The sequence below is a fragment of the Adiantum capillus-veneris genome, chromosome 17, assembly GCF_014529385.1.
Source record: "Adiantum capillus-veneris isolate H3 chromosome 17, ASM1452938v2, whole genome shotgun sequence".
NCBI lineage: Eukaryota > Viridiplantae > Streptophyta > Polypodiopsida > Polypodiales > Pteridaceae > Adiantum > Adiantum capillus-veneris.
This window is the reverse complement of record NC_140947.1, coordinates 151,280,167-151,307,273: the sequence shown is the minus strand read 5'-3', so window position 1 is coordinate 151,307,273 and position 27,107 is coordinate 151,280,167. Positions and strand designations below refer to the sequence as shown.

The window sequence follows — 27,107 nt, the reverse complement described above, 5'->3', positions numbered from 1 at the left end:
TGCCCTGCAAGGCGTGTTGACGTGAGAGAAAACCCTTTTTTTTCTCCAAGTTAGAAAACTTCACTATAAGCTCTCTTTTGATGTATCTATGGGCAGCTTTTCTTTTGCCTCCATTTTTATACCATAAGCCTATGTATCATCATTCAATCTCTTTTTCTCCTTTCAATACATTCATAACTTGCATTTTCATAAGCTTCTCCAATGTATTGTTAGAGAAGAAGGGAGGGGATTTTAGCTTTTTCACCAATTCTACTCATTTGGTGTTTTCTTCACGTTATTTGGCCTACACCTTCAATCCATTCTCTACATGTGACTTCAACTCTTCTATTTCCTCTTGTAAATTTTGACTCACTAAACTGATGAGCTTGCATCTGGCTTGTCCAATCAAAGCATCTTTTTCCTTGATACGCTTTTCTATTTTTGATTCCATGAATTATAAGTAGCAACAACATTCAAATTCTTTTTTTTTTTTTTTCCGGCCATAGATTCCATTGCATTCACCTCTGCTTTTAAACTGGTAAGCAAATCCTCTTTTAGTAAGGCGTACATCTCAATGTGAGAATCACTTGGCATTCCTTATCTGAGTAAAAACATCATTGTTTTGAGTTTCTAAAGTCCATGTTACTTCTCACCACCCAAATCCTCCTATGCTATTGCAGAGAAGGAACCGTTGAGAGGAGCAGCTACATTGCCATCAAAGAGATACCCTACCATGTATGTTCAAAGAGCAATGCTCGCTTCGGAAGGTTGTAGAGCCAGCCAACCAACAAGTGCTAGGGAGGTGGATACCGGAGATTCAACAACACAAAAAGATCTCTTTATAGGCCAAGTTGGTACTAAGCGAGGGTGTAAAGACACAAATCACCACATTCTTTCAAAGATTCACCCATCTTCGACACCCACACAATAGGGACTTACACTCCAAAGAGCAAAGACACTCAAAACACAATGAGTGGGCGCAAGAACAAGTGAGCGCAAAAGGCTCTGCTCACCTCTTTAACAAACACAGGAGCGAGGTAACAGCTAGGTGATAATGCAGAGCATTTGAGAAGATTTTCCAAGCTCGTATGGCTAGTGAGGAGATGATACACACACACACACAACTTCATTATGAGGGACCAAACACAGCTTAAAGCGTAGAGAACAGGCAAAGAAAGAGATGGACTACAACGACATTATTGGGTAAACTAATCGTAACCTACTACTACTCATAGAATCTTTAATGAACCAAATAATGACCCCAAAGTCCTTGTGGATGAAAAGACCACAGCCTTGAAATGACACTATTGCTGTCAGTGGTTGCTTTTCTTGCGAAGATACGAACTTTTTCGTGTCATGGTAGAGACGAACTGTGTTCCACATCACAACATCGTAAAACCACACTGGTTTGCAGCGGTGGCAGCTGCTCTGCACTCTTTCTGAACTTTGGTTCGTTCATAAAAAACAGAACAGGCAAGAGATATGCATCCAAGCCCTTCCTCCATGTCTTCTTCATTCCCACCACCACAGTGCCTGCATATCTGTAAGACTCGAATTAGCATTACTCCCCACATATAACAGAGAGCTCTAGATCAAGAATGAATACTTACTGCTAGAAGATGCTTGAATTGTTTCTGCAGACATGACAATCTTCCACAAAGACTTGTGCCAACTAATCCCCTGGACGCGAAGCAATTCTCACAGACATAAGAGGACGCTGGAATCAGATCTCCACACACTATACAATGTTGTGACAGATAATAAAGGTCTATAGTGCGTTTACTATTCAAGAACTTAGTCTGCCCACCATCTCCCTCTAATCCATCATTTGAATGCCTCAAATGCCTTGATGGGGGAAAGATGGAAACTGATCTCTTTGTGGAAGGAGGTCTGAAAACACGAGGCATTTCATTATACCAAGCACTCAAATCAACCCCAATGAGTCCAAAGACGCGCTGTAAAGCTGGAATAATCTGTTTGGTGATGTAGTATACATCATGTAAACGAAAAGAACTTGTGTTTACAAGCTCATGAGGATCAACCACCATATCAACAAGACGAGCACAAGGCTCTCCATGAACGACGACATAGGGAATCCTCTCTCCATAATGTGGCTCTGCGCGAGGATCAATCACCATTGCCTTTGTTGCTACTATGGCTGCAGGAGGCAAGACTGAGGCTCTCGCACTGTAAGTTCCCAAGCGAACTTCCTTCGCAAATATGAAATCTCGGAAGGAGATTCGACCACTCATAATTTTTTGCCATTGCCTCTGCAGGTAAGCCTTCACCTGCTTAAATTACTCCTCATTAACACAATTGCCTTCCATGCAAACGCTAGTATACAACAGACATGAACTTAACAAGAAGGACAAGGATGCTGCTATTACAATGAAAACACTAGTACACAACAGACATGCATGTAACAAAAAGGACAAGGATGCTGTTACTGCATGGATTGCTTTCACAAAAAGGTACATTGAATTGCTATTTCCGGACTCACCTGTGAGATGTCATGCGTTTCAAAAAGGATTCTCAATGACTTCTCCAACGTCTTGGAAACGGCACCACAACTATCTCGCCTTACTGTCTCAATCCCTTTTGCATCAAATTTAGGTGTTACTTGGCTAACATTCTCGTAGCTATAACCAACATATCTCTTTTTGCTCAAAAGCACACAAGGATGGTAAACCTTCTCCATTTTCAAGGTGACAGGATGTGGGTTTAGCTTTGTGATGGCTTCAGCAATTTCCTCACCAATTTTGAAGGCCTCAAGCCTTGTGCAACCTTTTAACAAAACAAACATACTGCATGACAACATGAGCCGTTATTTGTTTTGTGAACATCTTCTTCAAAAACTGCTGTAATTATAAGGGCAAATGCATATAACATAGTTACCACAAATGAAATAGCAGACATTGCTGCAAGAAAGGTCTTCTACAAACAATCTAAAGTTTGGAAAAGCTAAATTCTGAAAATGTGAAAGTGCATAATGGAGAAGGGATAGTCGGAATTGTTTTTCAACTTCATCACCCAAAGCGATACGATTTTCACAAGGTTTGAGAGCGATCAACTTCTTTGGAATCAAGAATTGCAAAATTCTTATGAACCACCACATCCCCAAAAGAGAAGCCATCCCTAAACTTCGCACTTGCACTCATCCATTGGACTCACAAACACACACTTAAGGCCCTCTCCCCTTCTTGACCTCACAAACACACTCACGCTCTCTGGAACCGGCCACTACACAGTAGAGGGCAGCATTAATCCAATTACTTGTTAATTCATAGAGGATTGAGAAGAAAGAGAACAAAGAGGCGTCCAACAACTAGATTGTCACTGCACACACAAAGACCAACACCCTATAGGCCCCAAAGATTGGCGCCCATTTCGGTATTTCTTCATTCGATTGTGAACAAACGGTTCGAGCGCTTAGACCAAGCTGTCCAAACCTGTTAAGGGCTGAAATTGCAGGTTTTCGACCCAATTTCGGCAACATAACAACACCAAAATCTTTGTAGGTCAAGAGTACAAGTCTAGGACGGAGTCGCTTGCATTTTAGAAGCTTTCCGGTGAGCTGTAAGTATAATTTCCTGTTTTGGCCGCTGACAGGTGCCCAAACTCTTGCATAATCACCCCAAGGCTTCCTAAGCTTTCTAGGAGTTATCTTGCAGTTTAGGTGCGAAGCCCTAAACCTACAAATAAACATAGCAAGCTGAAATTCTCTGTTTTGGATCATTTTGAGCGGAGCTCCCACATGCAATGGGACATTTCCCCTTAGATTTGGAGGAGTTTTCATACGGGAAAACTCTCATGTTTTCCAATCTGTCATGATGGAATTGTGCATATCTGTGGGGGATTAGCCCGGTTCATAAGGCTCTTGCCTTGGCAAACGCGTATAAAACCCAGAAGACTCTGTACATAGTCATCTAAGGAGCCCAACTACTAGGGCATTATTATATGTGTAAGACGGAAAGAGATGCATGAGAGAAGAATCATCGTACTACATGAGACAAGGGAGAAGGCAATCTTGCCATTAAAGCTGTGAACCTAAAAATCCACTCACAAAAAGTCCAAATCAGCCCCCTCTCTCAATTTGGGTACCCCCCCAAGCTTGGCCTGTGCTTCTTGGGGTGTGAGTTGTCCAATAGATTGCTCTCCTATTGACAAGTGTCCACTTTGCCCCTTTTGGTTCACTTTCCTAACCCTCCCAACTTATAAAGTTATTAGTGACTTGCCACGTGGCCAGATTCCATTTAGGCGCGCACACATGCTGTAAGAATTCAATGCTAACTCACCCGATTAGTCACTCACTGATTGACCTAAATTCCCGATGTGAGAAACCCGTTTGGCTGCAGTCCTTTTACACTCGCCATGCAATGTCCACTTGCACCTTTTCAAGGGTTTTAGGGAAAACAAGCAAAAATAAAATAAATAAAAATATGTAATACATATTTGAAGAAGGCAACAAGAAAAATACACCTCCTGGTGACACTCTCTTCGTGACACTTGCCTCCTCCTTTCCCTTCTTTCTCACGTTTGCCTTGCCCTCTTCGAACATTACACAGTAGTTACACAAATAAGGACTCAGCCTTCGCACCACCCACAAAGGGACTCTAATGCAGTGAACACTCTTCAAAGAGGAACTCCGCCTCTTCTGTCTCGTCTTCAAGTTTTCAAGAGAGATTTATTCCTTTTTTTTCCAGTCTTCTCACGTGCAGCTTGTACACGAGTTGTCATTTGTCCAACAGGTGATTACAATAGTAACAGAGCTCAGCTTTTCTCAAGTTCTCACGAAAGAAACAATCAGATCACCTACAATGGAGGCTAAACCTAATCCGACTTTGACAAAGGAAACCAATAGAACTACTCAAAGTTTCCTACTTTCAAGGCTCCCGCAACAATTCAATTTAATCAAAGATTATTTAGTTGAACACTGCTATCACTTCTGAACAATATGCACCCGATGTTGAAGGCAAGGATTTTCAAAGTCTTTGTGATATCTTGGGTGCACTTTACCGCGACGAGTAAATTTTTCTCAATCCTTTTTTTTTTTTCCAAAAGAGAATCTTTCTCTTAAAATCACCTCAAGGGCACAGACCCCAAGGTAGAATTACATCAGAATAATACAGAGAGAACACCATAAATGGTATCACCAAAAAATAAAAACCTAGGGCAATTTAAGATACAAGATTGCCTCAAATCAAGGCTAGATATGGGGGTTAAGTCTTGAAGACCTCCTAGGCGTCTTCAAAGACTCAGCAGACTTCTTAGCACTTTCTACCAAAGAAGGAAAATGCCGCTCATAAGCTGAATTTATGCCTTCGGAACTGCTGCTGATATCCAAATCACTGCCTTGAGGATCAACTGGCGGATCGTGAAAAGCTGGTGAAGAAGTAGTATCCGAGGAGAGAGGAGAAACATTTTCTCTTCTTCTATACATAAGCTTTGGAGCCTCTGTTCTCCTAGCTCGTCGTCTTCTTTTCTTCCCTTCCTTCCTCCTAGCTTTCTCTGTAAGGGTTCTTGTCAAGGAAAGCTTAAAATTTAACACCACAATTTTTCTCAATCCTTGAATTCTACCCCGACTTCTGTTCCACCTATTGTGCCCATGCCATCTGTTCCATTCATTCTCGCCGAACCATTGACTACTAAGATGCCATATTACATAATGCCAGACCTGAAAAAATTTCTTTCCCCACCTGCCTCAACTTGATGCTGCTGCTCACTCCCCATTAGTGGGAGGTGTTTTCCGTACGATGGCCAATGAAATTCTATCTTTGCAGATACCTCCTACATCAAGATTCCTTCTTAACTACCACCACCTGAACCCCTTTCAGTCCCATGGCACGACCCTATCCCATGCATCCGGTCTATTTTCCCTGTTTTAATCCAACCATGATAACCGTTCGTATAACCAATTGAATCAGTGACTCTACAATCAAATTTGACACATTTTCTATAAAGATCAATTATAAGCCTTACAGTTTCTCCAGCCTTCTGATGTTGTCTTCAACAATGCATACTACACTCAAGAATCCAAGCTTGCCTGAGTTGCCGAATTTATTAAAGGCAATGCTCTAGAATGGTGGAATGCTCTTATTTTGCCAAACCCATTGCAATGCTCAAAAACATGGCATCAGTTTAAGATCTCTCTCTCTCTCTCTCTCTACTCCGGTAGGGGCACCAAGAGGGCTTTCTATAGAAAGCATCTCACAGGGGACGGTTTGTGATTCGACCTAGCTATATGGACACACATCTTTCTCATGGCTTGCGTTGTGCCATTGGCCAGATACGCACATCCTCACATCAGCTCGAGATTGAGACTGGCAGATTCAGAGGGATACCGGCAGATAGCAGGATATGCCGCTTATGTCTTCTAGAGCCAGAGCCAGAGCCAGAGTTACATTACATATATCATTGCACAGTGTACTATGAGATACGAGGCCGTTTTCATTGTCTATTCAGAGAGGGTTTTGGGCCTCTATCTAGGGTCATGAGCTATGAGGATCAGAGATGTCTTGGACTGTATCTACTTGAGTTACACAGGCACAGAGACACTTTACTGAGGAGAGCTGGAGAGAGATGGTCCCAGAGACGGATTACAGATTTCTTTACACTAGATATTGGACCCCAAAGGAGCAGCTGTCACGAGGACGTGGCAGCCGCTAACCTTAGCTGTTGGTTTCTTTCCAACGATTTTTGTTTTATTTTTGAGACCCTCTTTTTGAAGTTGCAAATGGTCGGACATTGTATGGCCAATGTGACCGGAAGTTTCACTCGCAGACGGAAGTTGGTCGGCACTGGAACTCATAAAGTAAAAGGATGTCTAGGCTCAGTTCAAGATCATGTAGGTACCCCCGTCGCACTTAGCAAGTTGGTGGATACTAGGAAGTGAACTCAATAAAGGCATAAAGTCAAGGCAGGACTACCAGCAGAAAGTATCCGACAGTTGGGCCACATTGCACTTTTGGATGCGGTCCCAAAGAGGATAGACGGTCAGAAGACCAATGGGAGCCCAACGGAATCATCTCCTAGAAATTAGGGAACTGCTATTTTGGGCCGTGAAATGTGTTCGCGTCATTAGCTTCAGAATGATAAGGGGAACATTTTATTACTCTGCTGCAAAGTCAACTGATGCACCAGTCGATAGATTTTTAAGCGGGAAGCCCAATGCGGAGAAATTGCATGTATGAGTGCCAAGTGGCACTTTTTAGTCAATTTACCAAGTCTGGGAGAAGAGAACTCGTAACTGACTCTTTGGAGCAGTTTTGGAGGTTGATAACTATGATTTTCAGCCATTTCTCTCCATTTTTGAGCTTCCCATGACTTTACCTGGTCCACGGAGCTCATTTTCAGCATTCGAAGGCATCAGATGCGTGTTTACAGGGCTGTTTTGCTGCGTTTTCAACGATACGCAGGTTTTGACAGCCATGGAAATCTTCCCCTTTTTGCATCTATTTGTTCATAGATGCATTACAGGTCAAGGGCAGCAAAGGGGACGCTCGATTTATGCTGGGGGGATGCTTCATTGAGAACCTGTCACAGGTTAAGAGCTATGGAGTGCTTGCTTTCCTATCTATGTACAGTGTGGTGCTAGGAGTGATGACCTGCACACTACACACTGCTCTCTCTCTCCCCTACGTGCAGTTATGTGATGCCCTACAAGAGGGCTCTTCATTTGATTGATGTACAGTTGTGTGGGTTCATGCTTTTGTGCTGAGGCAAGAGTCTCCTTGAGCAGGAACAGGGGTAGCTACTCCAAAGCAGGCACCGGTGAGGGTCATAACCTCACCGTACAGGTGCGTTTTCAACGCTGTGTATGCGCTGTAAATTGACTGTTTTTCAGCCATACGGATGCCAGAACCATTGGGAATCGTGCCCCACTGGCAGAGGACAGTTAGGGGACTGTTTGGGGTTGAAAGCAGGGCAAAAACCATACAGCGTGCTGAATTTACTGTTTTTGGGCAGGAATCAAAGGGTTTACGCCAGTGCAAGTGAGATCCAGCAAGGGAATTGATTTCGCGTAAGTTTTGGGGTTGTTATGCTGCCGAAATTTGGCCAAATCAGGTAGTATCTAGCGGGATATAGGTAAAGGATTCCCAGGACTCTACTTTGTAATTTACTCTCTCAAAGTATAAAGAAATACTGAAAGGGGCGCCAATTTTGGGGCCTACAGGTTGTCGGCGTCTGCTCGGGGCATTCTAGCTTTTGAGCCGTGTGCGTATTCAAGTGTTAATTCCCGTCGCAGGTTTCCGTTGCACGTTCTCTCTGTGTGTGTATAAAGTAAAAAATTTCGGCTGAAAGCCAAAGCCTACCGTCCCACGGGCCGGTTTCATGGTTCCGTTGCCGAGACATCAATCACTTTTTCCTCAAAGAGTGAGCCTCGGTTGTTTTGGGTAAAGACACAGAGTACAAGAACGCAGGATTACACTATGGCCGACAAAGGGAAGGGCATTATGGAAGAGGGTTCCTCTTCACAGGACAGAGGAAATTCCGCATGTGCGCCCTGCTAAAAAGTGGTCGAATTAGGACCGATTTTCTGATGCGTTTTTAGGGTTTGCAAGTATGAACCAAGATGAGATAGGGAGAGGTCTCACGGTGGTAGATTGGCCACTAGATCTCCTACGGGAGTGATGTGGGTCTACCAGGTGACACGCTGCTTGCCGATTCTCTGAGGCGATTGCTTGGATTCTTTGACACATCGGTAAATCATCTTTAAATTTGAGCTTACTAGGTCGTGGGTGATACGTCACAGGTTGTGGAATTATGCTCGTTTGCAGAGGCAAGAGCCTCTTGCACAGGTAAAAAGTTAAGGGACAGATTGCAAGATGATATGTGGTGAAGTTCAAGAACTATCCACCTATGGATGGAAAGTGGATGGAAGAGCATGAACTGTCAGAGTCACCAAATGTATTGCAGCTTTACCTTGAGGCCTTTGGGTTACAGCCTACATATGCCCCAATCCAATGTCTGCAAAGGAGGGTAATGATAGAGCTAGCACATCAAATGTACTCATGGATTCAGTGCAACAGCAGTGTATAGTTTGACAAAAGTATGAAGGTTTCATTAAGTCATTTATGTTTTGGCAGTCTTTCTTGCGGATACATGCGATGATAAAAGGGTGCTTACCACACAAGATCATCTATGGCATGTATTTATGGTATGCAATCGAGGACGTTTGCAATTTCAAGAGGGGGGTATGTCACAAGGACGTGGCAGCCGCTAACCTTAGTTGTTGATTTCTTTCCAATGATTTTTGTTTTATTTTTGAGACCCTCTTTTTGAAGTTGCAAATGGTCGGACATTGTATGGCCAATGTGACCGGTAGTTTCATCGCAAACGGAAGTTGGTCGGCACTGGAACTCATAAAGTAAAAGGATGTCTAGGCTCAGTTCAAGATCATGTAGGTATCCCCGTCGCACTTAGCAGTTGGTGGATACTAGGAAGTAAACTCAATAAAGGCATAAAGTCAAGGCGGGACTACCAGCAGAAAGTATCCGACAGTTGGGCCACATTGCACTTTTGGATGCGGTCCCAAAGAGGATAGACGGTCAGAAGACCAATGGGAGCCCAACGGAATCATCTCCTAGAAATTAGGGAACTGCTATTTTGGGCCGTGAAATGTGTTCGCATCATTAGCTTCAGAATGATAAGGGGAACATTTTATTACTCTGCCGCAAAGTCAACTGATGCACCAGTCGAGAGATTTTTAAGCGGGAAGCCCAATGCGGGGAAATTGCATGTATGAGTGCCAAGTGGCCCTTTTTGGTCAATTTACTAAGTTTGGGAGAAGAGAACTCGTAACTGACTCTTTGGAGCAATTTTGGAGGTTGATAACTATGATTTTTAGCCATTTCTCTCCATTTTTGAGCTTCCCATGACTTTACTTAGGTCCACGGAGCTCATTTTCAGCATTCTTAGGCATCAGATGCGTGTTTACAGGGCTGTTTTGTTGCGTTTTCAGCGATACGCAGGTTTTGACAGCCATGGAAATCTTCCCCTTTTTGCATCTATTTGTTCACAGATGCATTACAGGTCAAGGGCGGCAGAGGGGGCGCTCGATTTATGCGGGGGGGATGCTTCATTGAGAACCTGTCCACAGGTTAAGAGCTATGGAGTGCTTGCTTTCCTATCTATGTACAGTGTGGTGCTAGAAGTGATGACCTGCACACTACACATTGCTCTCTCTCTCCCCTACGTGCAGTTATGTGATGCCCTACAAGAGGGCTCTTCATTTTACTGATGTACAGTTGTGTGGGTTCATGCTTTTGTGCTGAGGCAAGAGCCTCCTTGAGCAGGAACAGGGGTAGCTAACTGCTACTCCAAAGCAAGCACCGGTGAGGGTCATAACCTCACCGTACAGGTGCGTTTTCAGCGCTGTGTATGCGCTGTAAATTGACTGTTTTTCAGCCATACGGATGCCAGAACCATTGGGAATCGTGCCTCAATGGCAGAGGACAATTAGGGGATTGTTTGGGGCTGAAAACAGGGCAAAAACCAGTAAATACAGCGTGCTGAATTTACTGTTTTTGGGCAGGAATCAGAGGGTTTACGCCAGTGCAAGGGAGATCCAGCAGGTTTGGGACTGTTATGCTGCCGAAATTTGGCCAAATCAGGTAGTATCTAGCGGGATACAGGTAAAGGATTCCCGGACTCTACTTTGTAATTTACCCTCTCAAAGTATAAAGAAATACCGAAAGGGGTGCCAATTTTGGGGCCTACAGGTTGTTGGTGTTTGCTCGGGGCATTCTAGCTTCCGGACCGTGTGTGTATTCAAGTGTTAATTCCCGTCACAGATTTCCTTTGCACATTCTCTCTGTGTGTGTATAAAGTAAAGAATTTCGGGACGCCTACCGCCCCACGGGCCGGTTTCAGCAGCCAAAGGAGCAGACACCATTGCAGAGCTCTGCCTGCACTCATACTACTGCTACTGCCATTCTCATAGGCCGCGCATTGGAGCTAGGGAGATCTAGACGCCCGCGATTGAGGAGAGAAGCTACACAACATCGACGGAGATTACAGCAGAGGATTCGAGCCATACTCTCTCGACGTCCAGAGTGCAGATGAGGATGGATCTCCACCATGTCTTCCCCCCCTTCTTTCATTGTACTACACACTGTATTTTGTTTCGGTTCTTTTTGATCCCGGACATGGTATCAAATTCACTATGTTGTAACGGCTTGGTCTCATAGGTCATTTTGGCCTTTTGAAGACGTTAATATATCATTTCATTTCTCCCTCTCTCTCTCTCTCTCTCTCTCTCTCTCTCTCTCTCTCTCTCTTTAAAAATAAAATAAAAAAGATTTTTTTTGGGGGCTTGACCCTTTGCATTACATAAAAATCGACCATCGGTCCATATACAAGAAACCTTTGACGGATGTACAATGAGATCATGGGGAAAAAATCCCATGACAAACTACAAGAAACATCTAGGGATAAAGATACTTCAACCAAGTAGTGAAGTGTAGCTATCTGGATAGTGATCAAGTCTACACAAATCTGTCCAAAGTTCTGTTGATCTCGGGCTATAAAGTATCCAATGTAAGAACCTCCTATAGCAGCTAACAAAAGCCAAGGGGCTTCGAAACCCCTAGGCTGTGCCTCCAAAATCATCCGCATCCATTCTAACATTTCTTGATGATGAACTCTGAAACAAGGATGTGGATCTACGGTGTCACAAATTGATGACGTGGCAGAACTGTACGAACCACCCGGAATTGCACTGGTAGGCTGACTGGCAACAACACGGATCCTTGCACTTTGCGCTGACATGCCATGTGGCAGGTTGTATGGATTTCCATAAATTTCGCTATTTGCTTTTGGCCCAGTGCTTTTGGATTTGCAGCTTTTCATGTACTTGCTTTTGATTTTGAGGCCAAGGGCCCTTAAATAAGAACCCAAGGCCCCTCTTTCACTCACGGTGTGCTGGCGAGCACCTGAGCAAAGAGGGCCTGCAGGAGTTGTAACTTTACTCAAGCATTAATATAAAAACAAATACCAAAAGGGGCGCCAAATTTTGGGTGTGCTAATGAGCATCTGAGCAAAGAGGGCCTGCGGGAGTTGTAACTTTACTCAAGCATTAATATAAAAATAAATACTAAAAGGGGCACCAATTTTTGGGCCCAATACCTCTGGGCACGGAACTACACCAGGCCCTGTCGACTAAGTGAATTGTGATTAAATTGTGAAGTGTTTTTAAGTGATTCTCTCGTTTGTCGTGTCGAATTAACGACTTGGGGTGCCCAAGTCTGTAACAGTGGTATCACAGCTTCAAGCGTATGCTTTTCTCAAAGCATGCCGATCCTCCAAAGTTTATTGGAAATTCTATTAAAGAATCTTCGTGTCCCGACCCTGGACTTATTAGCCACTCCACCCTTACTTCATTGCGCATCAAGCGTGCTCCCATCTTCATCGCTCAATCTTATAGGGTATAAGCCATAAAGAACCCCAGATTACACATGGATTCAAGTGATGGCAAGAATCAGACAAACCCACCCGACAATTTCGAATCAGATGAAAGTACGGGAAATTCAAATGGGCAATCGGAAGAATACGGTCCTCGACTGCCTACGGAGTATGAACGAATGGAGATGCAGCGTCAACAACAGGTTGACGCTTGTGCTAAGAAGCGCGAAATTTTTGATCCGACACCCGATTGGTGAGATGCATTCCCAATGGCGTACGGTCATCGATTCACCATTAAAGTCCGCATTGAAGAAACCACATGTTCCGCGGATGTATTGAAGATGAACTTGATGATGTGATTGAATGACGAGTTAACCAAATATTGAAGACCACGAAGCTTCAAAGAGATGCAGCAAGGGAACAGACTACCTTGGTTATTTGGGTCGATAGTCTTCGTTTGCAAATGCACGAAAAGCCAAGAAGTGTGTACACTTTGGGGGTGTGTCTAGTTTTTCCTCATCCTCTTCTGACAATTCCGATAGCTCTTCCTCTTCTGATTCCAGTGATGAAGACAGAAAGGGCAAGAAACGACAGAAGAACCAAAGACATGGAAAGAACAAGAAGGCGAAGAAAAGCAGATCCCATCGTAGATCTCGAAAACTTTCTAACAATTTTGAGAAGAATTCATCCTCTTCTGAGAGTTCGGACTCTGACGACCAGATGTTTTATTCTAAGAGGAAGCATTTTTAAGAGTCAATCAATATGACTTTCTCAAAGATAAGAGCAAGAAGACCAAAGAATTCAAGGAGGGTGGACAAGCAATAAAATTTGATACCTTTTCATGTTTTTGAGATGCGCACAAGGCCCTCGCTTTTATTCAGCAGTTTGACATAGCCTTCTCTGGAGGGCGCTATTCAGAGCACTCCAAGATTAGAAGGGCAGCCTCCTATTTGAAAGGAATTGCACGGACATGGCGGTCCACTCTTCTGTTACGAAAAGAAGCACCGACAAAGTGGCTAAAGATCAAAAGACTTTTTATTTCCTTGTGGCTCACTCAAGAGTATGAATGTGACGTGATTACCGCCTGGAATCATCTTCGGATGGTGAAAGCAGATAGTCTGGATACTTATTGCGAGAGGTTTTGGGATATTTTTCTACCAGCTTCATCCTTTCAAAAAATCGGCTTTAAGCAACAAATCGAGCAATTTTGCTGTAGGCTGCCCAAAAAGATACGAGATTACTGCTTGCTACTGAAATCTGAGTCCATACAGCATTTGATGGGACATGCTAAGCAAGGATTGCTATGCATTCAGGTAACTTGACTTACTACTATAACAGACTTGGGCACCCCAAGTCGAAAATTTGAAACGACAAAAACTTACAATGCCTCGTAGAGCTTTCACCTGTGAACACAATGAAAGTAACTATGCTCCAAACAGACCATCTGCGTGAGAGTTACAAACTTCAGAAGAAAGAGAGATATACACAATGTTCTATGTAATTACATGTAGCTTCATTATCCAAAGTGAACTTGCAAAAATAATACAAAATTTGGCTTTTATACCTTGCCATAAGGTTTTAGGTCAAAATAAAAGAGATGTGCCACTCTGTTTCAGCCTAAGGATTAAGTAATACAATCTGGAAGCTTATAGCCCCACTGAATCTAGCTCATAATTACATATGCACTTGCTTCAAGAATCAATAAAATACAAAGACTTATGGCTATAATTGTCTAAAATACTTCACAACTTTATCACACTTTAAAATTAGAGTCGACATGGCCTGGCGTAGTTCCGTGTCCACAGAGGTATTGGTCCCAAAATCTGGCGCCCCTTTCAGTATTTATTTTTATATTAATGCTTGAGCAAAGTTACAACTCCCGAGGAACCTTTACTCTCTGACTCTACGATCCAGATGCTCTGTAGAGTGAGGCCCAAGGATTCTATTTATTCTCACAAGGGATACCCCAAAAGTATCTGGTCCAAAACTTTCCCCAAAAGTAGCCAACAAAAATTGTGGAAATCCGTACAGCCTGCCATGTGGCATGTCAACGCAAAACACGGAGGTCCGTACAACTGCCACATCAGCATGTGAGCGCGATTCACAAGATTCCGTACAATTCTACCATGTCATCTGGTCCGCCCTTTGCACACATTGGGTTGGGGCATAGGTAGGTTGTAACCCAAATGCTTCAAGGTAAAGCTGCAATACATTTGGTGACTCTATAGTTCATGCTCTTCCATCCACTTTGCATCCATAGGTGGATAGTTCTTGAACTTCACCAAATAGCATCTTACAACCTGTCCCTTAACTTTTATCTGTGCAAGAGGCTCTTGCCTCTACAAACGAGCATAATTCCGCAACACTGTAGCATACTGCCCACGACCAAGTAAGCTCAAATTTCAAGATGATTTACCTATTGCGTCAAAGAATCCAAGCAATCCCGTCAGAGAATCGGCGAGCAGCGTGCCACCTGGCAGACCCACATCACTCCCGCAGGAGATCTAGTGGTCAGTCTACTACCGTGAGACCTCTCCCTATCTCATCTTGGTTCATACTTGCAAACCCTAAAAAAGCAGCAAAAAATCAGCCCTAATTTGACCACTTTTGGCAGGGCAAACATAGGGAATTTCTTGTCTCTCCTGTGAAGAAGAACCCTCTTCCATAATGCGCTTCCCTTTGTCGGCCGTAGTGTAATCCCACGTTCCTGTACTTTGTGTCTTCACCAAACCAACCGAGGCTCACTCCTTGAGGACAAAGTGATTCTGTCCCAACAACGGAAACATGAAACTGGCCCGTAGGGCGATAGGCATTCGCTTTCACCCCAAATTCTGTACTTTAGACACACACAGGGAGCACTTTGAATAGGTAACCTGTGACGGGAATTAACGCTTAAAGCACACACACGGCTCGGAAGCAAGAATGCTCATAGCAGACACCGACAACTTGTAGGCCCCAAAATTGGCGCCCCTTTCAGTATTTCTTTATTCTTCTTATACTTGAGAAAAACCTATAAACTTCTACAAGCTGTCCCACTTTTATCGGGTTGAAATTCCTCTACTCTAACACGATTTCGGTAGCATAACCACAGTAGAAGTCTCCACGAACAAAATCCCAAGTAAACATTGACTTTCCATGCACTTTAGAGTACTTTGCAAAATGAAACGAACATAGGGAGTGGATCTTCTGGCTACACGGACCGCCTACAGATACGCGTCGGACGAACTACCCGACCATAGCCACCATCCGGCAGCATCCCCGTGCTAGGGCCAACGTCCGAGGAGGTAGGCGTGCACCTTTAAGATCGAGCGTCCCATACCACCCGGCCTCACCTCCTCGAGGTGACCTCACGCACTCCTACCCTCGCGGGCTAACCAGTGGTACTCTGCCAGTGGGGTCGATAACTACAAATGAGGCCTTGGCCTCCCTTTCATAATAATGGCCGGCCACACTGGACGACGGCGTCTGGGCTAGATCCCCTCTCCTAAGAGCGGGACATAACATTCTTCCCCCGTTAAGAACCATTGATGTCCTTATCAATGAAGTGGGGATACTAAGCTTTCAGAGCTCTAACTGGTTCCCAAGTAGCAAATCTTTTAGATTGACCCTTCCATTTAATTAAGTACTTGTCATAAGCCTTTTGGCGCGAATGACAGGTACGATGATCTAAAACTGCCTCTGGTTCTCGAGGAATATACTTAGTTTGCATATCTTGCCATACATTTTCCTTGATAGGCACAACAACGTCGGCTTCGTCCAATTTTACTTTAAGGCGGGGCTGACATGGAACAATGGATGTACACTAACATCCGAAGGAAGAGCCAGTTTATAGGCAACTTGGCCAATTTTCTTTGTGATAAAAAATGGACCACGATATGTAGCTGAAAGCTTATAATGCTTTCCTGTTCGCATAGTCTTGGAATCCTTGGGTATCTTCAAATAGACCCATTGTCCCACCTCTAGAGTCCTAGGAGACCTCTTTTGATTAGCATAAGTAGTGACTCGATCACGAGCCGTTCTTATACTATCCTTAGACTATTCAAGCATTTCTTGCATATCATACAAGAAATCACGAGCTTGGCGTTCCTTGACTTTCTCTAAGCCAATAGCAATCGGGGATTTAGGCTCAAATCCATACATCAACATGAACGGGCTAAAACCAGTAGTAGAATGCTTGCTAATGTTATAGGCAAACTCTAATTGTGGAAGATACCTTTCCCAATCAGATTGCCTGTGAGAGACATAAGCCCTCAGCATGTCCTCTTAACTTCTGATTCATCCTCTCAGTTTGTCCGTTGGACTCGGGATGGTCAGAAGACGACATACTCAACTTCGTCTGAAGATGAGCAAACATATCTCGCCAAAATCGGCCAGTGAACTTAGTATCCCGATCACTCACGATATCCTCTGGCAGACCATACAGCTTATAAAGCTGATCGACAAATAAAACCGCCAACTCATGGCTTTTTACTGTCGACTTCGTTGGTATAAATTTTGCCATTTTTGTGAGTCTATTGACCACAACCCAAATAGCGTCATTGCCCCGACTAGTATTTGGCAAACCAACGATGAAGTCCATGGAAATACTCTTACCACTTGCATCGGGGATTTCCAATGGATGTGGCAGGCCAGCTTTCTTAAGACACTCTGCCTTATTGACCTGACACTGAGCGCATCTCTTCACATAGCTCTCTATGTAAGAGCGCATTCTTGGCCAATAGAAATATCGCTTGACCAAAGCCAAAGTTCTCTGGATGCCTGGGTGCCCAGCGCTAGGAACATCGTGGAATTCGCACAAAATCCTTTGTCTAACCTCATCGATTTCCGGCAAGCAGACTTTACCATTTCTGAACAATAGTCCACCTCTAATGGAATATTGTCAGTGTCTCGTCTCTCCAGCACGACTCACTTGGGTCTCCGGATCACCCAAGCCTGTACGCGAGTCATGTTCCGCTTCAACCTCGTTCCATATCTTGCCAAAATGGCCATCGAAACGACATAGCCCTCGGAGAGAGAGATAGAAATCCGTCAAGATTTCAGCCATAGACAAGGCATTAACCTCAGGAATCCTGCTAAGTGCATCGGCAATTTGATTGCTGGATCCTTTTCTATAAACGGATCTCAAAGTCAAACTCTTGCATAAGCTCAACCCATCTAGCCTTCCAGGCTCTGAGATCACCCTGATCTCACAGACATAGCGCAAAGAGTGATGATCTGTCCATGCAACAAATGCAGAGCCATACAAGTAGTGTCGCCATTTCTTCAAGGCGTGGACTACAGCGTAAAGCTCCTTCTCATACGTTGGATAACGCATCTCAGTGTCAGAAAGTTTCTTACTTTCAAACGCAACAGGACGTCCATCCTGGTATAATGCCGCATCAATGGCATAATCACTAGCATCCGTTTCAACCACAAACAGTTTGCTAGGATCCACAATGTGCAATATTGGCACAGTAGTCACTAAGTGCTTTAGTGTCCGAAAGCTCTCGTCGAGACGCCCATTCTAGACAACAAGGGGGCTACCTTTACGGTGAGGACCCCAAGTCTTCGGCCCTTTCACCCCTCCACAAACGGATGCTAGTGATCCACAATGTGCAATACTCGCGCAGTAGTCACCAAGTGCTTTAGTGTCCGAAAGCTCTCGTCGAGACGCTCATTCCAGACAACAGGGGGTTACCTTTACGGTGAGGACCCGAAGTCTTTGGCCCTTTCACCCCTCCTTTTAAAAGTTGCGTAAGCGGAGCAACCACTTTAGAGTAATCCTTCATGAATTTGCGAAAGAATCCTGTAAAGCCTAAAAAGGACTTTACTTGGCGCACATTCTTCAAAATGGGCTAACTTCGCACTTTATTAAACTTTTCGAGGTCAACGCAAATTCCATCGCGAGTAATGATGTGACCCATATATAGAAGCTCTTTCTAGAAGAATTCACACTTGGAAGCCTTAGCATAAAGCTTCTCATTTCTCAGTACCTTGAGAACAACGCGTATATGCGCTAAGTGCTCAGACAAACTTCGGCTGTAGATCAAGATGTCATCAAGGAGCACAACAACGAAGTTGCCTAGAAACAGTGCTCCATGGAGCCGATCTATCACATCATCCATACGCGGGAGCGGATACTTGTTCTTAACAGTGAGCTTATTCAAACCTTTGTAATCCACGCAAAAGTGCATAGTGTTATCCTTCTTTCGAGAAAGTAACACTCGCGCTCCCCACGGAGATTTACTTGGCCGAACAAAACCTCTGTCGAGATAATCTTTCAGCTGCCGCTGAATCTCGTCCTCCTCGGTTTTACTAAACCGGTAGGGTTGCTTTGAGAAGGGCTGACTACCAACCACCAACTCAATGCCATGATCTAATCCTCTCAAAGGCGGCAAGCCAGGAGGTAGGTCATCAGGAAAGACATCCTTGAAATCAGTCATGATTTATCGGATAAGGTTGGATTCGTCGGAATCCCCAAGCTCAACGGAAGAACATGAAACATTTTTACAATATTCAGTGATAGAAGTACCAAGCACTAATGAATCAAAACCAAGCAGATGGTACACATTGATAAAAGTCAACATCACAAGACTTTGTATCTTTATACACTTCCAAAGCAGTAACATCAAGCAATAACATCTGGTATTGCAAAACCATTATTTACAGAAATCTAATTACAAAGCGAAACAGATACATGAGGCATGTTCTGCTTAACAAAAACAAGAGAGTGATGTACATAGTCTATATAAAATGAGTCTTGTTTATCATAAAACCATGGAATTTCTAAAATAACATCTGCTCTATCCAGGCGCATGATGTGGAAATCCAGGTTCTCTTTGTAATCAGCTAGCTCGAGCGACAAATCTGGAACCATCTGATCCCATACATCCGTATCCTCGCCACGAGCCATCTTCACGCGATACTCATGGTCACTGTCTCCCGTCCGCAGGCTTAGTTTCTGCACCAATTTTGCATCCACAAAATTGTGTGAGCTTCCATTATCAAGGAGTACAATCACATCATGACCATTGATCTTCTCATGAAAACGGAGAAGATTGTGCTTATCAAACACTTTGTGCTGAAAGTATGATTAGTGCATGAACGATGAACTGTGCGCTAAATGATGGATTTCAACTTGAATAACATCAGAGTTACTTAAGATCTCGTAAATCTGAACCGAAGGATAGCCTTGCGGTTTCTTTGCCTTCTTCTTGGGGCAATCCTTGATTTGGTGACCCGTCTGGCCACATTCGAAGCGCATTAGCAACTGAAGCATTTTTGGCTTTCTTCTTCTCCTAAGAAGATCTCGACGCTGATTTGGACTTTTCTTGGAATCGAGGTCGCTTCCTCGAAGCACCCTCACCGGATGGATGGTCTGAAGTTCTTTTCTTCTCATAGTTTGCTCCCTTTATCAAATGGGATGTCCTGGCCTTTGCCACTGCATCCTCGACGTCAGTCGAGGCTTTGTCCTTGATTAAGGCCCAGCTGTAATCTTCATGTAATCCCAGCAGGTACATGTGCACAGGGTGCGTGGAATCCACCTTGCAGAAGGTGAGCGCTTCTTTGAAAGCTGTCGTATACTTATCAAAAGATAGAGCTTTCATCGAAAGACTCTACAATTTGGCGTAAGCTGTCATAGGATCCATTTTGGCCAAATCCCTCTTGAATTTCACACAGAAGTCAGTCCACGTCGTATGCTTCTCTGTCATATTGCGCCACCAAGTAAGCGCCTTACTGCGCAGATAAAGAGGAATCGTCTGAATCCTCCGTTCATCATGCTCCCCATGGAGATCAAAATATGTGGTCCACTGATACAGCCAGTTATTTGCAGCCAATTTCGTACATTCTTTCTCCTCCCCCGAGAAATTTGTAACTTTGTACGGAATCGTGGCAGTTGGACCACCCTGTGAACGCCCAAAAGCAGCGACCTGCGTTCGCAGTTGCTGGAGATGGGTTTCACCCTCCGAAATACGTGCAATCGACGATTGAGCCGTATTTTCCAAAGCGGTAAGTCGGGAACTATGCCCTTGCACAACCCCTTCGAGAGAGATCAAGCGAACGTTCGTCTGAACGTTCGCGTTTTCCAGAGCGGTAACACGCTGAACGAAGCTTTGGAACGTACTTGTAATCCATGTGTATAGAGCATGCGTGAACGGAATTTGAACCTTACTTGGCGCGTCGTCACGCTGCACATCCGAGCTGGAGGAATCCATGGCAAAGTGCGTGAGAAACTGGAAGTTTCACATGAAACTGAGCCTTTTCTGCACTTTTCGATCGCAAAAAGTTGAACTCCGAAGAGCGCTACACGTCGGCGTACGCGTCCGAAGGCAAGAAGGTGATGGCGGGAGAATGAGAGTGCGAGCGGGCGAGAGAGGAGTAAATGGAGAGAAGTAGAGGGCTAAAAACCGAGTTTGTTTTTTGCAAAAACTCACTCTGTGTAAGTGGGTTGTTTTAATAACTTGCAAGTTTCATATCTTGTATAAAAAAAATCCCAAATGTCATGGCTATCTTTAATAAAAAAGGGTCAGTTGATTAAAAAAACACTTAGTAGCGTGAGGAGACCAGCACAAGGACTTTGCGTTAAAATAAAATCAGTGAGCCGCCTCTGTGTACGGAGCGTGGAGAGAGAGGCGCAAAAGGAGAAGCAATTACCGAGCGCGTGCCCTTCCGTGCCCAACACACGCCGTAGGCTCCACCCTGGAGCCAGCGCATACGAATTCCTCCACGTTGGAAAATTAACGCAGCATCTATACAATCCTGTCTCTTCGTTTTGCAATTTTCATCAATCCTCTGATTTTCAGCACTTCCACCTACTAGATTGCTGAGTTTTATCAAAAAAATCAGCGAGAAGCACATTAAATTTCACCTGCAAACATGCTCATGAGAAGAAAATAATCGATTAAACAGTTACTTCATAAAAAATTACATGAAATAGCGATTAACTGAGTCTAACGAGCCCGTAGGTGTGTACACACGGTCCATTCCGTAGCCAAGCCGGCTCTGATACCATGAAACGAACACAAGGAGTGGATCTCCCGGCTACACGGACCCCCTACAGATACGCGTCGGATGAACCACCCGACCATAGCCACCATCTGGCAGCTCCCCCCTACTGGGACCAGCGTCCGAGGACGTAGGTGTGCACATGTAAGACCGAGCTTCCCATACCACCCGGTCTCACCTCCTCGAGGTGACCTCGCGCACTCCTAGCCTCATGGGCTAACCACTGGCACTCTGCCCGTGGGGGTCGATAACTGCAAATGAGGCCTTGGCCTCCCTTTTATAATAATGGCTGGCTACACTGGCCGAGTTCACACTACGTCTGCCCGAACACTGGCCGCCCATCCCGACGGCGTCTGGGCTAGATCCCCCCTTCTAAGAGCGGGACATAACACAAAACCTGGCGAGAAATTACAGCTCACTGAATTCTCTGTTTTGCGCTCCGATCCGCGTGCCGATCTTTTCTAGGTAGCCCTTGAGCTCTTGCACCTGTAGGGTCACTTGTCCCTTGAATTAGATGAGAATGCTCACGGGAAATCTCTCTAAACTATCCCGTACAAGCACCCAATGCTTTCTCGAGGCTCCCTTGGCGAATAAACAATCCAAACGCTTATACCTAACCCTCACCAAGCTGTCCAAACCTGTCTATGGCTGTAATTGCAGGTTTTTGACCCAATTTCGCCAACATAACGACGCAAATATCCTTGTAGATCAAAAGTACACGTCAAGGACACTTTCCCTTGCGGTATGGAAGCTTTCTAGTGAGTTGCAAGTCAATTTCAGCATGCTGTAATTTTCTGTTTTGCCACTGTTAGTTGCCCTGTACACGCATCCCAAGGACTTTCCGAGGCTCCCCTGGTGATTCCTTGCAGTTTAGGTGTGAAACCCTAAACCTGCAAAAAAACACAGCAGGCTGTAATTCTCTGTTTTGGACCGTTTGGAGCGGAGCGAGCACGCCTACCCGTGTCTCAGGTGCTCCTGTACGCAAAGGGACAGTTCCCTTGTAAATCGGACGAGTTTTCACGCGAGAAAACTCTCCGTTTTCGCATTCTTTCGTGATGGAACTGTGCGTACCTGAAGGAGATTAGAAATTAGCTAATCTGGTTCCTATACAGAAGGCTCTAGAGCCTTGGCAAACGCACATAAAACCCCCAGAACTGTACATGGTCATTTGAGAAGCCCAACTAGTGGGGCATTACCATATGTGCAAAGGGGAGAGAGATGCACGAGAACAAATCGTCACACTACATAGAGCAAGGGAGAAGGCAAGCTTTCCATTAGAGCTGTGAGCACCTACACCCACTACTCACACACACTGTAGAACATTGTCTGTACAAAAATCAGCCCTCTCTCTCTCTCTTGGGCGCTCCCTCCAGCTGAGGTGTCCTGCAGGTTGCTCTACAACTGCCAAGTGTCCAGTTTGCCTCTTTTGAGTTGATTCCCTAGTACCCACCAACTTATAAGTGTCGCGAGGGGCCTAAATGACTTTGAACTGAGCCTAGACACCCGTTTACTGCTCGGATTCCAGTGCCAATTAGCCCCTGACCAGCTCGTAGTGACCTGCCCTTCCCGATTGCCGGTGAAACTCTCGGCCATCGGCTGTTTCACACTGGCCATGCAATCTCTGGTCATTTGCAACTTCAAAAAGAGGGTCCCAAAAATTAAACAAAAATCATCGGAAAGAAACCAACAGCTCAAGTTAACAATTCCTCGTGACATAGTTAATAGTTGCCACGTCCTCGTGACATACCCCTCTCTTGAAATCGCAAATGTCCTCGATTGCAAGCCCTAAATACACACCACAGATGATCTTGTGTTGTCAGCATTCTTTTATCATCGCATATATCCACAAGAAGGTCGTAACACATAGATACAAATGACTTAATGAGACCTTCATACTTTTGTCATTTCCATCTATTACACTAAATTCATATGTACATTTGATGTACTAGCTCTATCATTAGCCCTCCTTTGCACACGTTGGGTTGGGGCATAGGTAGGTTGTAACCCAAAGGCTTCAAGGTAAAGCTACAATACATTTGGTGACTCTGATAGTTCATGCTCTTCCACCCACTTTGCATCCATAGGTGGATAGTTCTTAAACTTCACCAAATAGCATCCTGCAACCTGTCCCTTAACTTTTACCTGTGCAAGAGGCTCTTGCCTCTGCAAACGAGCATAATTCCACAACACTGTGGCGTACTACCCACGACCAAGTAAGCTCAAACTTCAAGATGATTTACCAATGTGTCAAAGAATCCAAGCAATCTCCTCAGAGAATAGATGAGCAGCGTGCCCAACTGGCAGACCCACATCACTCCCGAAGGAGATCTAGTGGTCAGTCTACCACCGTGATACCTCTCCCTATCTCATCTTGGTTCATACTTGCAAACCCTAAAAACGCAACACAAAATCAGCCCTAATTTGACCACTTTTGGCAAGGCAAACATGCGGAATTTCCTGTCTCTCCTGTGAAGAGGAACCCTCTTCCATAATGCCCTTCCCTTTGTTGGCCGTAGTGTAATCCCACGTTCCTGTACTCTGTGTCTTCACCAAACCAACCGAGGCTCACTTCTTGAGGAAAAAGTGATTCTGTCCCGGCAACGGAACCATGAAACCGGCCCATAGGGCGGTAGGCTTTGGCTTTCACCCATAATTCTTTACTTTAGACACACACACAGAGCACTTTGGATAGGTAACCTGCGACGGGAATTAACACTTAAAGCGCACACACGGCTTGGAAGCTAGAATGCTCCGAGCAGACGCCGACAACCTGTAGGCCCCAAAATTGGCGCCCCTTTCCGTATTTCTTTATTCTTATTATACTTGAGACAAACCTGTAAACTTCTACAAGCTGTCCCACTTTTATCGGACTGAAATTCCTCTACTCAAACCCGATTTCGGTAGCATTACCACAGTAGAAGTCTCTACGGACAAAATCCCAAGTAAACATTAACTTTCCACGCACTTTAGAGCACTTTGCAAAACCTGGTGAGAAATTAGAACTCGCTGAATTCCCTGTTTTGCTCTCCGATCTGCGCGTCAATCACTTTTCTGGGTAGTCCTTGAGCTCTCGCACCTGTAGGGTCACTTGCCCCTTGAATTAGATGAGATTCCTCGCGGGAAATCTCTCTAAAGGCTAATAGTATTAACAAAAAAATAGTATTCTCACATACGCATATAGTATTAACAAACAAATAGCAAATAGTTAGTAGCTTCCTCTAGTGAGGAGAAATAATATATATAGCTCTACTAGAAAACCAATGCATGTCAAGCTTATTCAACTTAGAATTCGATGCCCTAGATTACAAATTATAGAAGAAATCTCTAGTCCAAGACATTCATGAACTTTACATGTATTTATGCAAAACCATTTCCAAACCTTTAAGGCTCCAATTGCACACTTGCATCTCCGAGTGCTAGGAATAACTCTACTCTTGTTAAAGGAGTATGATGCATGAACTCATGAAGCTAAGAGTTAAGGCCAAGCACCTACACAAAATATAAATGGATATGTTTAGAGTGCATATTACCTGCATTGTTAAACGTGTGTTTACTTTCCCATTTCGGAAGATTCTTGCAGGTGCACCTAGGAAAGTCCTTTGGCTTCATGCTTGTAGGCTCCTTGGGGTTACTATCTATTTCGGTTGCCCTTGCAATCTGAAAGCTTGGCCCGCCTCACCAGAGCACCCACATGTAGAATCGGTTTGTGAAGTCTTGGACACTTCTCCCAATCTTTTGCTTTTACTCTGTCATTTTGCAAACTAAAATTGCCAGCTTTAGGGTTGCCCAACATCAACTGCTCCTACTGCCCCACTCGGTCTACGTTGGGCTGACTCTTGCTGCCTTGCCGAGTTGCTCGTCCTCGACATTGACATGCTGCTTGTTGTTGGCTTGTCAATGCCAACATCGACATGTTGCTTCTCGCCGCGCAACACGACAATGGTCACATGAACTTTGTCCATCAGGAATCCACTTGGCAAGCATCCCACCACATACAAGTTTAGAGGGCTATCAAGGCGTTGTCATTTATAGAAAGTGTCACAAACTGTTGACGTGTCAAGCCACTGAAGACCCTGCGGGTTGGGGGTTTTGAGACCCAACCCTAGCCAACTTGTAGATCCCAACAGAGGGGCCTAAACCTTAGAAGTAACAGAAGAAATAGTTCTTACCGACTTACAGATCCTTGTCGAGTGGGGCATTTATTAAAGGGTTTTTACCAACCTATGGGACCCTGTCCGATGGGGCCCAAGTTCCTAGGGCTCAAATTCAATTAAAATAAAGCAAGACACACACACAAAATTTTCTCTCGCTTTTCAAGAGACAAAGATCCAAGGAAAGCTTTACAATTTCGATAGCAGATTGATACAACCTACGCCATAGTGAATTACTCAGAAAGATCAAAGATTTTTCAAGCCATCGCTTTTCTTAGAAGCAGTGCCATGCAGTGGTGGATGTCTATAACTACCAAGCCGCACACTCCAAGGACTTAGCACACTTTCAAGAAAATTTTTGCCCGAAGTTACATGCTTTCAGACATCATTCTTCGGAGTGCAACTTCTGGCAAAGTGGGGTATCCTGAAATGCTTGCCATGTAAACCCCAACAAATTAAAAAAAATTCTTGGACATCTCTCAATAGGTGTCTCTTCTCGAGTTGATAAGCTTGGAGGTCTAGTGTGATGTCAATATCTTGGAACTACCATCACCGCTTAAGAAACAATGATTGACCAAGTCAATTTTGACCATTCTTATGGACCATGTTGCGGTTGGCTGCAAACTTCTTGAAGAAACCTAAGCCTAAATTTTGGTGCAAGTCCCAAAATGAAAAGCCAATCATTTTTTTCTGACCTCGACTAACGCTGAGAATGCTTTTAGCGGTTTTTTTCTGACCTCGACTAACGTTGAGAATGCTTTTAGCGGTTTTTTGAATTTTATTTGATAACCAGATTAATTGTTTGGTGAACCTGCTGGGAATTTGTTTGAAATGGATGGTGTCTCTTTTAAACCTATCTTGGTGCCGATTTGAATTGTTTGACCATGGCTTTAATATTGGTTTCAATGATTGGTAATTTCCTCCAAGGTGGAGTAGTGAGAAATGTTGTTTGATATTGTCTGAACCTCGAAAAGATGCAGACGGGATGTCTAGGAGAGTTTCCTTGCATGCTTGAAAACCTTGGAACGGCGCAGACGGGATGTCTGCAGAGCGTTTCGCTGTACGGTGGAAAACCTCTGAATGACGCAGACGGGATGTCTGGGAAGCATTCAATTGTATGCTTGAAACTTCCAAGCAATGCAGGTTGCAATCTGTGGAGCGTTTGGTTGTATCAATCCTCTCACCTCATGGCCCAGATCTTTTTAGGTTATTTGTGGGGGGAGTGACGAGGTAGTCGTTGAGTAGCTTCATACCGCAGACCGTCTATCTTGGGGAGCGCTTAGCAGCACTGTTCATTGTGTTGTAACATGCATATGTGAGCATTTGAATTGCATTGTGATGTGCCGACCACTGAATATTCCTAAAAGGATTGTGTGCCACACACACACGTGCACACACAGATTTGTTTTACACACGTTGCATTCTCTCTCTACGCGTGCCCCTCCAGCCCTCATCGAGTTTTTTTTTAAACACTGGTGGTAGCTCGTTCCTTTACGTTGGTCTTTTTGTAAGAGCCCTCTAAATGTTTTAAGTGGCCAGGTCACTTGGGGTTTTTTTTAATAATAAAGTTTGAAACCTGCAACTCATTAA

At 44.3% G+C, this 27,107-nt stretch overlaps 1 protein-coding gene across 11 annotated transcripts in view; it reads right to left on the bottom strand.

The window, feature by feature from the left end:
- Positions 1–849: 849 nt before the first annotated feature.
- The window catches only part of REV3 (recovery protein 3), a 220,325-nt gene continuing 194,067 nt past the window's right edge, over positions 850–27,107 (bottom strand). For 7 of the 11 annotated variants that reach the window (XM_086487617.1, XM_086487620.1, XM_086487621.1 and 4 more), the window contains 3 exons: positions 2,480–2,783; positions 1,590–2,267; positions 850–1,520 (listed from right to left, as the gene is read on the bottom strand). In XM_086487617.1, coding sequence (XP_086343743.1) covers positions 1,362–1,520; positions 1,590–2,267; positions 2,480–2,783 — 1,141 coding nt within the window. In that variant the 3' untranslated portion in view covers positions 850–1,361. Of the gene's footprint in view, positions 1,521–1,589; positions 2,268–2,479; positions 2,784–27,107 lie in introns of those variants that run through there. The other 4 variants (XM_086487616.1, XM_086487615.1, XR_015184974.1 and 1 more) reach the window with 4 other exon arrangements.